The sequence below is a fragment of the Rattus norvegicus genome, chromosome 8 (assembly GCF_036323735.1).
Source record: "Rattus norvegicus strain BN/NHsdMcwi chromosome 8, GRCr8, whole genome shotgun sequence".
Classification (NCBI taxonomy): Eukaryota; Metazoa; Chordata; class Mammalia; order Rodentia; family Muridae; genus Rattus; species Rattus norvegicus.
Window position 1 is genome coordinate 87,237,817 of NC_086026.1, and position 13,922 is coordinate 87,251,738.

Below are 13,922 nucleotides of genomic sequence, written 5' to 3' on the forward strand. Positions count from 1 at the left end.
GGTGCTTCTCAGCCATTCAATATTCCTCAATTGAGAATTCTTTGTTTAGCTCTGTATCCCATTTTTTAATGGGGTATTTGATTCTCTGGAGTCTAACTTCTTAAGTTCTTTGTATATATTAGATATTAGCCCTCTATCAGATATAAGATTGGTAAAGATCTTTTCCCAATCTGTTAGCTGCCATTTTGTCCTAATGATAGTGTCCTTTGCCTTACAGAAGCTTTGCAATGTCATAAGGACCCATCTGTTGATTCTTGATCTTAGAGAATGAGCCATTGGTGTTCTGTTCAGGAAGTTTTTCCTGTGCCCATGCATTTGAGGCTCTTCCCACTTTCTCTTCTATTAGTCTGAGTGTATCTGGTTTTAGGTGGAGGCCTTGATCCACTTGGACTTGAGCTTTGTACAAGGAGATAAGAATGGGTGAATTTGCATTCTTCTACGTGCTGACCTCCAGTTGAACCAGCACCATTTGTTGAAAAGGCTATCTTTTTTCCCCCCACTGGATGATTTAATTCCTTTGTCAAAGATCAAATGACCATAGATGTGTGGGTTCATTTCTGGGTCTTCAATTCTATTCCATTGATCACCTGCCTGTTTTTGTACCAATATCACACTATTGCTCTGTAACACAGTTTGAGCTTTTATAAGTTGTCTTGATCGTGGTGTCTCCTCACAGTGACTAAGCACTTTGCTTCTTGCAAGTAGAAAGCAACCCTACTTTTCTGTATTAACTCACAGGAAGGTACATACCGAGGCAGAAAAGGCACATGAGAGGAAGCAGACATTTCTGTAACTCAAAGGACAGGCTCTAGGCTGAGTGCTGTCTAGCCGCCCTTCATGAAAAGCAAGTCTAGCTGTGTGTTTCCTTTTGCCGATATCTCTTATGGTCACTGGTAGCCATGACAAGGAAACTCTCCTGGTCCAGCCACCATGCAATGTGCTAAGCACAGTGTTTATCTTGGGCCTAAGTCCGGCAGCCAGAGAGAAAAGAGCAATGGCTTCAGTACAGCCTGTAGCAAGTGTGTGTGGGTAAAAACTGACTCGTGCAGCACTTCTGGTGTGGATGTATGTAGTTAATCACAAATAAAACAAATGAGAACAGTGTGCAACTGAGGAGAAGGACAGACAGACAGACACTTTAGACTTGTAGACTTGTGCTGCCAGAGAGATCTTTTCTCAGGACAGACTCCAACGCAGGCACAAGATCACTTCAGCAGGTCTCCAGCCTGGTAATAAGTTACACCAAGGAAGCCAAAAGTTGCTAACCACAGGCAGTGCCCGGCACCCCCTGCTTGGACAGAAGGAACTTCCCTAAGCATTGAAGTGGGGTCCAAGCTCTAGAACAGATGAGAAGACTGGCTCTGCTGCAGGGAGGGCAGCCATGGTGTCATTACATAATACTGAAAAGACCCTACGGCTAAGTTCTGGTTAACTCGGGTTTGCTAACTAGCCAGTCACAAAGCAGGATTTTCCTTATGAGAGAAGCAGGCCGAGCCCTCTTTGGCTCAGTATGCAATACTAACCAGCGTCTCTCCCACTGGCCATCCCCACCTTCAATTGCAACCCTCCTGTGCTCTTTAGTATTCTTTTAAATTGCCCTTTTAATCTCAATAATTATTTCCCAAAAGAGCATAGTGCTTTAGATTACAAAAACAAAGCCACTTTCACCGTCAGAAATGAATATTAAATAGGATATAGTGTTATAAGGTCTTACACATAGCAATTCATGGATAAAACTGGAAAACGGATAGTGTGTCACTGTGATTCAATAGTAAGTGTCAGAGGCTTTCACTTCTACCAATAACGACCTCTAGCAAGGCCAGCAGTCTAGGCCTCATACTTTGGGGAAAACTAAATTAAAAGGGGAATGAAATGCAATGGCTAAAGCCAAATTACAGTGTCAACTACAAAACTCAATCTACTAACACTGGGGCTGATGCATTATGCATTAGGAAAGTCTGCCCCGGATCCTTGGATATCAGATAATATAATGGGTCAATTATATGACCGGGGCCATCTCCCTAGGACAGCCAAGAACAGGTGGGCACAGGAAACAGACATTAAGTTCCAGCATCAAACTACAGGCACTGAACTATAGAAATTGCCTTACACTTGAACTGTATGAAATAAGTCTGTACAGTTTTATATAAGATTTTAACCCCATACCCAGATATCAACTCCATATACTATAGTCCACCCACCCTTTAATCCATGTTCAAGGAAAACATGTAGTATCTTTCTCTCTTGATATATTCTGGTCCCTTCCTATCTGACATGAAACTTGGTGCTCACGTGTTTCAGACAAGAAGTAAGGCCTCATTCCATCCCATCACAGCCCAGCAGACTCAAGAGCCAATCCCAAGCAGTTCTGGCACTGAAGACAGAGCCAGGACTCTGGCCCAAGGTCCTCGGCAGTAATTCTGGGAATAGCCTCTACTCCATATTCCCACCAAAAGGAGGGTGACCAGCCTCACAGCCTAGCATTGCCATAAGCATCACCTCATAATGCTTTGAAAAAAATCTACACTTTCTTAGAAAGAAACACAAAACTTCTCTTTTATCTTTCATTTAAGCAAGGAAAGAGAATCCAAGTGAAATGTGAACTTAAGTCAACTCTAGCATATTTTTCTGAGCCAGGAATATCTTTTTACCCATCTTACAAGCAGAGGTGCAGGACTGTCTGAGGCAGAGAGAAGTTAGGCTCACAATCATGTAAGACTCCTAAAGGAAGTCTATAGCAAGTCTGAGTGCGGACTTCTAAAATATTGCTACTGTCTGTTTAGTAGATTGGCAGGGTTAGCAGCCCCTGGGGGGTGGGGGGGTGAGCAGCCCCTGGCAGGGTTAGCAGCCCATGGCAGGGTTAAAAGCACAAGTCTCGAGGCCACTTCAGACCCACTACCCCAGAATCTTCAATTTAACAAAACTGTCAGGTTGTCACTGCATGTTCAAGTTCAACACTCAGTAATCCAATAGCTGTGTAGCCTGGCACCCACACCTTGTCTTTTTCCTTCATGGTCAAAGCACTGTTTTTTAGAAACACAGGAACTGTCATTCCATTGAAAGCCCTCAAGAAGCGGCCAGCCCTGGTGGGCAGGGAATTCAAGACAATCAGCTTCTGTCTGCAGCAGGCAGCTCCAATTAGTGCAAGAGAAAAGTAGAGACTAGACAGACCTCAGACAGCAGCCCCAGACCCTCAGTGCCCAAAAGTGTACAGAGTAGGTTCTCACACCGCCTCTAACAGGCTTTGTGACCTTTATTTACCTACTCGGTTGCCTTGGAAATCATATTGATGCCATTTTATCTGCCAAAAAAAAAATAACTGTAAATAAAAGGAAAAGGGAGAGGAAGCACATTGAGGCCTGCCCATGTGGAAATGGCCTACAACCCTGTCCCTGTATAGAGCAGTGGCCTTGTTCTGCTCTGTCACTCTGAGCAGGCTATTCCCTGAACCCACCCACGCCCTATGCTTCATTCCTCCTACATGCATGGGGGTGCTTGCCCCTATCCCATGTACCTGTCTCCCCGCCCCAAATTACCACATCTCTAGCAAGCCCGATCATGAAAGCAAGGCTCTTCCGGGACAGCATTTTTAAACAGCCTCAGGGAACTTGAAAAAAAAATTGCTGGGTCCTTCATAAAGCCCCAAGACTTACAAAAGGCATGACTTGGATTCGAAATTTCTAAGGTTCAGAGTATCCCCAGAGCAGAAAATGTTATGCCCTGTCACGGACTTCAGGCATGGTTAGCTTCGTGTCAATACATAGGGGTTAAAAATGACAAATGGAAGAAGCATGTAGCACTCCCTCCTAGCTACAAGTGCTGCCCTGAGAACTGTGGAGCCAGGAAGCAACCAGCTCTACGGACCTTCCGGGGCTTTCCATCACAGCAAACACAGAAGCCTGCTCCTTCTTCTTCGAGTACTTCCCAGCCCCTATTAATTTCTCTTTTCTAATTCCAATTTCAAAGATGCGTTTTATTTCCTCAGACTTTGTGATTTCGGTTTCCAGTTGTTTGCTGCTTCTGTATAAAACTAACAGGCAGCTTTATAACTTTGTTTTAGTAACTCGGGTTACTGCTAAGACAGGAAGTCATTTCTACCTCACAGGCACTTCCTAGGTACACTCCCGGACAGGCCAGGTCCCCCTTTCAACTCCAGTGCAGACAAAGTCTGCTCAGGACCAGAAATCATCCGGGAGGGAGGAGTTACTTCTGTGACGTGCTCTCACCTCTCAGGGTAGCCATCTTGCAGCTTGTACCTGATAGTTGGTATAAAAGGGTAAGCTTGGAGAACTACTCTTCCCTTAGCAAGGAGTCACTGATAAATGGATACCACATCAGGGACAGAAGCAGAAAAGTACACAGATGTGGGCCATAAAAGTTGCGTGTTGGGGGAATACCACAAGGTGGCCCCGAGGGGGTGGGCCAGTGGAGAGGGAAGGACACAGCACCAAGGAAGAAGGAGTAAGATGGGAGCTATGAACCCCGAGTGGTATCAAGTGCTGGAACGTCCACTCTGCTCCCAGCCTAAGTGTAAAACCCACCTTACTGGAGCTATCTTTGTTCTGTGATCCATAAGCAGTTTAAAGCAGGACTTTTTCTCCCCAATACTTTCAAAGTCAGGGATAGTTTTCATGAAAGATAAAAGCTTCTGTGTCAATGAAACAGCACAGCCGATAGGCACCTCCCACTTAGAGAATGGAAAGTGAGAGCCATGTAAGCGGTGTTTAGATAAAAGGGAGGGATCTTCCTCTCACTACCGTAACAGTGACCCGCCTCCAGGTATGGTTCTCGGAACCGCAGTGTCCGCAACTCATGGCTTGTTTTTATTTTTTCCAAAAAACAAAACAAAACAGATGTGTCATGTCAGAGACATGAAACAGCTCTTCTTCACAGAGCTAATTCTAGCTGTATTGGGCCCTATCCTGAGGGAGTCACAAGGGTCCTTGTAAGACCGAATCTCACCCCTAGAGAGGACCACAGCAGGAGCTGCGGTTCCCCTCACTCTGCAGTACGCAGCAGGCGGGCAGGGGACTGAAAAGGATGCCACACAGACTCTCCTTCAACATGAGAGGCACTTGGATCTCCCTTGTACAATGTTTAATAGTAGAAAAAAAGTGTAATAGAGAACTCACAAGTCAGCCACATAAATGCAGGAGGACAGAACCATCAGCTCCTGGTTAAGAGAGCAGAAGACGGCTCATGGCACCTCAGTCTGCTGGGGTAGGTCACTCTAAACTGTAATCTGGCGAGATCAACCTTTTTCTGGGGCGTGACTTCCCTACACAGCATTCAAACACTGGCCAGCAGCTTTCCGTGCCAGTTTCAGTAAAAGGAGCCAGTGCTGGTCACAGTCACCCAAACCCCGAGTACTCAGGAGGGCCACTCGGACCACCACAGGTTCAGGGACAGCCGGGGTTCACGGTGAGTAGTAGAGTTACATACTAAGACCTTGTCTCACAAGCCAAACTAAGCTGAGCAAGGTAAGTCACGTGGTCTCCAGGAGTGAGGACTGAAGCTACTTTTTAAAAGTTACAAAAACAGTGTTAGTGAGTATGAGAAGCTGGACAACTATTTAAAGTGTTATTAGCCAAGCATGGTTAGATAGCCTGGGTTCCTCATACTCAGGGGGCTGAGGTAGGAGGATTGCAAGTTCAAGGGTAGCCTGAGCTACAAAGTAAGACCACGTCTCAAAGACATAAACCTCACTCATTTCCATACACAGAAACATGGAGGGACGGATGCCTTCTCACCATTCCGAGACACATCGAGTTCCACCAGCTGCATGAAGTTTGCTATTTCCGGAGGGAGCCGCTGAATTTCATTATCACTGAGTCCAAGCTTCCGTAATTTCACTAGCTGGAAAAATTGCTGAAAAAGAAAATGGTGTTACATGGATTTCATACATATTTGCACGGCCCTTCGAGCTAACAGAACATTTCAGTTTATATTTCAAGACTAATAAAGGTTGTTCCAATGTCAGTTCCCTGATTTGAGTAGTGAACTGCTCATATGAAATATCTTCATATACAGATATAAACTATAAATAATCTTTACATACAAAGTACCTCTCAGGACATACAATTTTTGTGAATTCCTTATCTATCTCTAAGTACTTAAAAATGTTTAAAATATGAACAAGCAACTTCGTGAGGAGAGATTGCCATATCTACTTATCAAAACTAATATTAAAATTATATTAAATAAACATATAAACAGAATATATTTTAGAATTGTAATTAAAATTGTTTCTATTAAATATAATAATTAATTCAATTGATTATAGGTGTAATATGTTACACTGTGTACAGTAAGTAAAAAAAAAATATTTTGACCAAGAATCAAAAGTCTGCACTGGATCCCCATAATGGAGGCAGACTGACTATGTAGTCTTTCTTCTATACCCCTCAATGATGTATTAAAATTTATACAGCGATGAACATAAACATAAACATAAAAATATGCGATAAGCCTGTGAAGATTACTACCCTACAAAGCAAAGGGAAACTAGATAATTATGCAACAATTTTTTTTAATTTATCTACATATTCTGTTATGCGACAAAATTCTTAATGGCAAAATTTGGGGAAAGTAATAATAAAGTTTTTAGAAAAACGGCGCTGTGCTGTAAGTAGACATAAAGAAATTAGGTCAAGTACCTCTAAATGAAGGAAAAGTGATTGAAATTCATGTTTAAGAAACAGCTAAATCCTTGTTTTTGATCCTTCATAAAATGCTAACAGAAAACTCAGAGGCTTTAAGGACAAGAATAAGACAATCCTTATCCAGAGATACCAGTCATCATAGAGAGGAGCTGACGAAAGGTGACCGCCCACCCCAGCACACACACTGTCTACACATGTTCATCTCACCCACACCCCAGGACCTGCATCTCTAACAGTGTCCAGATTCTCTAGATACCTAAGAAAAAGCCCACACTATCAAGGTGCCAAGTGTGTGTGCATGCACATGAAGGACTGTACACACACACACACACACACACACACACACACTGTGAAACAATACAGAGAACCAAAGGAAACTTCATCAGCTAAAACTTAAAGCATGGAGACTGGGGGTGGGGGGAATCAAACTGAAGCTGTATGTTACCAAATCAAGAAAAACTTGAATTAAACACTTAGAAATTTAAAATTATTGTAGCCCCCACTAAAGAATCTAAGAGAGGGGCTGGGGATTTAGCTCAGTGGTAGAGCGCTTACCTAGGAAGCGCAAGGCCCTGGGTTCGGTCCCCAGCTCCGAAAAAAAGAACCAAAAAAAAAAAAAAAAAAAAAAAAAGAATCTAAGAGAAGTAAATAAAATTGATGTATTCCCTTAGAAGAAGTTTGGTGAAACCCAAGGGATGGCAAAATGATGGGGAGGTGGGGCAGAAAAACCAAACCGCTCTGTAAGTAATACCCATGTAATAATATGGTGCTCAAACACACGAAACTGCACAACACGGCTTCTGGCTCCCAAGGGCAGTGTCAGGACAACACGAATGTGTTAAGGCTTGGGTCTGCACTGTACCTAGCTGGACAAGTTAGCTTGACAGTAGTAGCCCAGATCCCGCTCCGCCCCCCTTTCTCTGAATGCCGGCCCACAATGAGGGAACAGGCTCCACCTTGTACCCACCTCCCCTTAAATGTGTCTCTTTTCCCTACAGTGAGGGACTGAAACCGTAAGCCAAAATAAATCTGTCCTGCCCTCATTTCTCTCAGTTGTTCTCATCACAGTAACACAAAATAAGACAGATTTTAAAAAAGCACAACTAAGGAATAGTGCAAACTAACTGGAATTTTTAACCTTCCAAGATGAGTAAAATAAAGGGGCAAAGACAAACCAGAGACGGAACCCAGAATGCTGCTGGACCCAACACAAAACTGAAAGTCAATGACGCACTGTGAATACAGACTCAACAAAGCTCAGAAAGACAAAAAGACACCCTCAGAACGAAATCAAGATTCCCAAATGCCCCTGAACCACAAGCCCCAGGAACAACCAGTCTACACAGAAGCCAAATATCTAGGCTCCCAGATGGAAACTTTAAAAATATGAATAAAAATGCACCTCAAGGATTCCCTGATGTAGTAGGAAATACAAAGAAGAAATCTTCACGTCTCAAGATGTTTAGTGATAAATCAGAAACAGGAACGGGGACAGCGAAACAAGCAAATGGGGATGAATTAATCCCAGGGAATGTATATCATAAGAAGAGAAAATTGTACCATAAATGTAAGATCTGGCTAGGAGGAATACATAACAGTCACAATAATATTATTCCATCGACATTGATAAAGCTTATGTCAGTATTACAAGAAACTGGGAGCTGAGTCTTCAACTCCACTACAGGACATCTACAGAGAGCTACAAAGTGGGACATTACCCAGCAGAAAAATGAACAAACAAACCACTGGCCATATGGACTTATAGAAACAGCATAGAGCAGAAAGTTCTCAAAAGCCCAGGGGCGGAGACGTGAAAGGCAAGAGCCCCCTGTCCTTCACTGTCATGGTCCCTGGATGACTAGAACTGGGAAACAATTGCATAAACTACATTTTTAAAACTAGAAAATGAGTTTACAGAGAAAGTCGATGCTAAGGTGAGAGGATGTTCCAAATGTTGATTATAAGATGCTAATATTTTGTAGTTATTTTGCCCCTTTTTTGACTAAGAGAAGAAAAGTATTAATATTTATATAGAGATCCAAAGAGGCACTGCCTTTTGTAAATCGAGTGGGTAACACACAAAAGACAAAATATTTTCAAGTCTATTGATAAACTTCTTTGTACCTCTCCTCATGCTATAGCTGAAAACAGCAAAAGCAAGCATAACGCACAACTATATCTTTGCATTATGATGTTAAAATTAAAACTAGGAAGCACCTCCTGAATAAGGCTATCCAGCTGTTAAATAATTCAGTATTCTGCAGATAATAAAAATGACTATTGGCAAACACAATAGAACTTGAAAACGGTTTACAATGCAAACGAAATTCTAGAAGAAAAAGTTTCAGGTTCTCTGTGAAAAGCCATGCTAAAGTCCACTGGGTAGGACGGAAGCAGGTCACTCGGGTCACGTGACAAGAGTACTGCACGAACTACCGGTTTTAGCGTTAAAAAAATAACAGATTATTTAAATGAACTATGAATCTGCACAAACGGTTTTACTAATTGGATGTATATGATAATGAAAAAGGTGTTCAGTGGGCGCTAATCCTTGAGATTTCTTTAACCATCAGTTGAGATTTGTTTTAAGGGACGGCAATCTCTTTATACTAGCTGTACTAAAGCATTAGCAAACACAAAAGCCATTGAAAAGAGTCACATATTTGAATAACTGAGCCGATGCCAATTGTTCAAAGAGTCTGACAGTCTCATAATACATCAATGTGTTTACTCAAGCATGAAAAGCTTACTTTGTTTTCCAAGAAAGGCATAATAGCAAAAATACAAGAGCCATCACCAATTCCATGTATCTAGGGCTCATATAACACAAGAAATCAAGTAAATCAGGTACTCGGGTCTGCAGTAAACAAGGACGACAGCCTACAAATCCCCACATCTAAGAGAGGTCATAACAAGCAAACAAACTATGGTTCATTCCACAGGCTGAAAGCATCCTCACCTACAGCCTGCCCCAAACACTGCTCTAGTCAGCATGGGAAGGCGCATACTAGTAAAACTGCAGTATGCCATCATCCCAAAATGAACCCTCGGGAACTCCTCAGCCCTTTCCCAAACCAGCCTTGTGGATCTAATCGTGGGGTTCAAATGTTCTAAATCGCCTGCTCTCTTACACAGTTCAGGAGGCTGTCAGTCAAACTATATCACATCATAAATTTTCAGCTCCCTTCATAAGCTATAAGCCCTCCTGCCTTGCCTCTGAGATCAGCCGGGGCACATGAAGAACAACTTGTGTAGCTCTCTGGCAGGGTGCCTGAGCCCTGAGCAATCATGTGACAGAACACACTGCTACTCTATTCTTCACATCTACATGTTTGATTACAGCTCACTGACCCACTTAGACCACATTCTGTGCAATTATATCCAGAGAAACCCCAATTGCCCTAGGTTGTTATGGAGTGCCAGGCTTTTTACAGCCACTATTGTTTTTAGAAGATTCTGAGCCTTTCATTCAACAAAACAAAATGTTGCTTCCATTCTCCATCTGACAAGGTCTTTTGCCCTTCTGGTACTATTAATACTTCTTTTCTGGATCCAAGAAAGACCTGCATCCTCGCATGCTACTATACGGCCAACCATCAACCCGTCGTTCCGAAATTCCTCTATAACGTAGAGAAGAACCACGGGCATGGGTTCTCATGAGGAACAAGTGTCAGGAATGCCACAAGCTTCTGCAGAGCTGGGGCTGAGCTACAATGACACCTATTGCCACAGTGGAGGTCTTCTAATCCCTAACGTAAATCATTTACCTTTTTGTGTTTTATATAACATAAATCAAATCCCTTCCCCTGTCCTCAACCAGTTAGGCTGGCCTTTTGATCAATCGCTTATACAGATAGCGTAAACCAAAGCATTTCCTACAAGATCAGGAAAAAGACAGAGGTGCCCATTATCCCAAACCTCATCCAACAGAGCACCGGAGAAGACAAGAGAACAAGGGGACGGAGACAGGAAAGGCCAAACTGAGTGCTTCCCTGCTTGTAGATGACATGGAAAAACCCCAATACTCCACCAGAAAACCCTAGACGGCTTCAGAAAATGCTGGGATTCAAAATCAGCACACGAAGCCCAGCAGCCTTTTCTGTAAGCCAATAATGAAGAGGAAGAAATTAGGAGAGAAACAATATCATTAGCTTCAAAAGAAAACAAAGTCTAACAAAGGAGGTAAAAGATATCTTCTCTACAACTGAGAACTCTGAGACACTGAAGAAAACAACCACCTCAAGACAGAGCCCTCCACACTCACGGAGAGGCTGTTCATACTGTGAGAACGGCTATGTTAGCAAGAGTGATCTGCAGCTACAACCCAATCCTTAACAAAACTCCAATGAGATTCTTCCAGAACTGAGGGAAAACCTTCTAGAATTTACCTAAAAGCATACATTATCCATGAAAGGGAAGAGGTAATCAAGTATCACACACCTGATACCAAAGTGTACTAGAGCTATGGAAACAAAATGTGCATATTTTGACACTAAGTCAAGAAACAGAAGGAAGCCCCCAGCTGCAGCCAGACACCTAATGCTGAACAACGGTGTCAAACATATATTGAAGGAAAGCTGGCCTCTTTAAGGAGGGTGGTATAAAATGGTTTCCATCGATAGAAAAGGGAGACGGGGTCCATCTCTCCCATCCTACCCCTAAAACAAAACAAAATAAACAAACAAGCAACAAACGAAAAACACCAGTCCAAAATGGATCAAAGACCTTAATGTAAGACCTGAAACTTTAAAAATGGCAGAGGAAAACCTACATAAAAGCCTTCCTAGCCACTGACAGAGGTTTTTCTGGAAGGACCCCAGTGGGACAGCAAATGACCCCAAGAGCTGACAAGCAGAGTCCATGACACCAAAAGCTTCTGTACAAGCAGAGAGAACCACCACCGACGGGAAAGAGACAGTCTGCAGGATGTGAGAACGTCTTCCAATCACAGGGGGTGCAGGGAATTAATCTCGAGGATATATGAAAAAGTGCAAATAGAAACAATGAAAGGTTATCCAGTCAGTAAATGGATTCTAACAGAAGAGAGAGTTTTCAATACTCTAGACATACATGGCAGAGAAGGGGTTGGAGAAGGAATAACTAACTCCAAGGATGTGTGAAAAAGCCATATGAAACCCTAGTATTTTATACGCGTCTCGTGTATATTACACATGTAAAATATATAGACATAAGTGTTTAATTAGAATTACCCAACACAGGATTATTGTGCTCACTAGAGCCACAAGTCCACAAATAAAAAGCCCAGGTGCTTTTTATTTTACTTTTACTTTTTATTTTATTTTTACCCCTCCCCTCTAGCTGCTAGTCAGGTCTGTCCCAGAGACTCCAAAACAATACAAACTACTGTAACTCTGTTGCCCACCAGGGCTGGGTTGAAGAACCCTACTGCTGAAAACACCACACACACACACACACACACACACACACACACACACACACACTCACTAGAATTTTATTCTACTACAAAGACAAACATTTGCAGGAAAGTGGACAGAAGTAGAGATCAGCATGTAAATGAAGGAAGCTAGACTCAAAGACATGTTTTCTCACACAGGTAGACTGATTTAAGTGTGTGTGTGTGTGTGTGTGTGTGTGTGTGTGTGTGTGTGTATACAAATGTATGCATTTCCATATATGTGTGGGCACTATGAAAATAGAAAGGGGACCATAAAAAAGAATTGTGACTTGGTTTGAACAATAAAATGTGGTGGATCTTAAGGTCTAGGCCCAAGAGCCCCACTATGTCTCGAGAGAATAGGACCAGGGCTAGGAAGAGTAGAGGAGTTCCAGACGAGACAGCACTGACTGACAGAGGAGTTACCAGCAGGGCGAACAGGGCGAAGGAGGGTGAAGCCTCAGGGGTATGTGTATGTCATGAAAAGGCCCTAATCCAGAAGGTTGGAAAATAGTCTCTTCTACACATGGGCAGGGTAACAGAAAACATGTTTAAAAACATCAGAGGAAATAATGCTAGCCTAAGAGTCTACCAAAAACTAAGACGCAAAGTCTAGATCCACTGCAGGAGAACTGTATTACAACTGTAGTGAGTAATGAACACTACAAAATGCTATAGCTAATCACAAAGTGGTAAGTTTTCTAACAGAAATTGAAAAAAGTAAGTACCTGGGTAAAAGGTTTCATAGTAAACGACAAGAAGGGACAATATTTATAGAATAGAAGAACCAGTTGAGCTAAGCCCAGAATTAAAAACAAACAAACAAACAAACAAAACTGCTCTCACATCCTGAAAGGGTTTTAGCAAACATTCAAAACCACTGGGAGCTGGCAAGGTGGCTTGCTCCTGAGACCCCAGCACCTACCCAGGAGGCTCGAGCATTCTGCACTCACATACAACACCCCCAGTTGCTCTGAGGAGGGCACAGACAGAAGGATTTCTGTGGTTGCTACCTCCCAGCTTATCTAAGACAATGCCAGCCTCAGCCTCGGAGAAAACAGAATAGGCAGAGAGTGACAGAGTAGGTCACTGCACACCCACTTCGAGCATCTGTGTGGACAATTGGCACCAGTACACAAACTCACACAGTATTCCCCACCCTCTCCTAACACACAGCATGGGAAACAGAACTATGTATTACACATTTTAAGACAACTAAGAGAACTTTGTTTCAGTGTTCTTAGCACATTTTTTAAATGTGGTGGTAGATACAATTAGATTTATTTAATTGCTCTACACCATATGCACAGATCCTAGCACTGTTTTGTATCTCAAGAGACCTATTCAATTATAAACTACTGATTCATAGCCAAAAAGAATTTGAAATAGTGATCCACAAACTAGAAATCTCATATCCATAAACTCAAAAATAGGAAACAGTTAATATGATTAATAAATATGAAATGAGACAAAAAGCTCCATCCCGTCCAAAAAACTATTTCTTCTATAATTGGAAAAATAATTTGCTTGCCAAATTATTTGCTCAGAAGGCAGATTAATACTCTACAATATAATATTTAATAGGTTTGTGTTTTAGCTGCACAGGAAGCCTTTGTGCAACAAAGAAATAACCATTCACTCATTTCTTTCCATAGCCCTAAAAGCTCAGAGGAGCCAATTTTCAGCAGACAAATCCGCTCCCCACTGAGTGCTAGCAGGTGTGCACTTGGGCATTTATGACAAAAGGGCTGCGTTTATTTTGCTCAAAATAGGCCTCCAATTTTTCAGTACTTTATCCCGTTGATTATTTTATCTTCTCATTTGCTGGCATATTGAATTCTTCT

At 42.3% G+C, this 13,922-nt stretch overlaps 1 protein-coding gene across 6 annotated transcripts in view; it reads right to left on the reverse strand.

Moving 5' to 3' along the window:
* Positions 1–13,922, reverse strand: part of Lrrc1 (leucine rich repeat containing 1) — a 169,468-nt gene that overhangs the window by 117,536 nt on the left and 38,010 nt on the right. For 5 of the 6 annotated variants that reach the window (XR_010054010.1, XM_039081880.2, NM_001014268.1 and 2 more), the window contains 1 exon segment: positions 5,751–5,868. Coding sequence is in view for 4 of the 6 variants with exons in the window: in XM_039081880.2 (XP_038937808.1) it covers positions 5,751–5,868 (118 nt within the window). In the remaining 2 variants the exon portion in view is untranslated. 6 annotated transcript variants of the gene reach the window in all.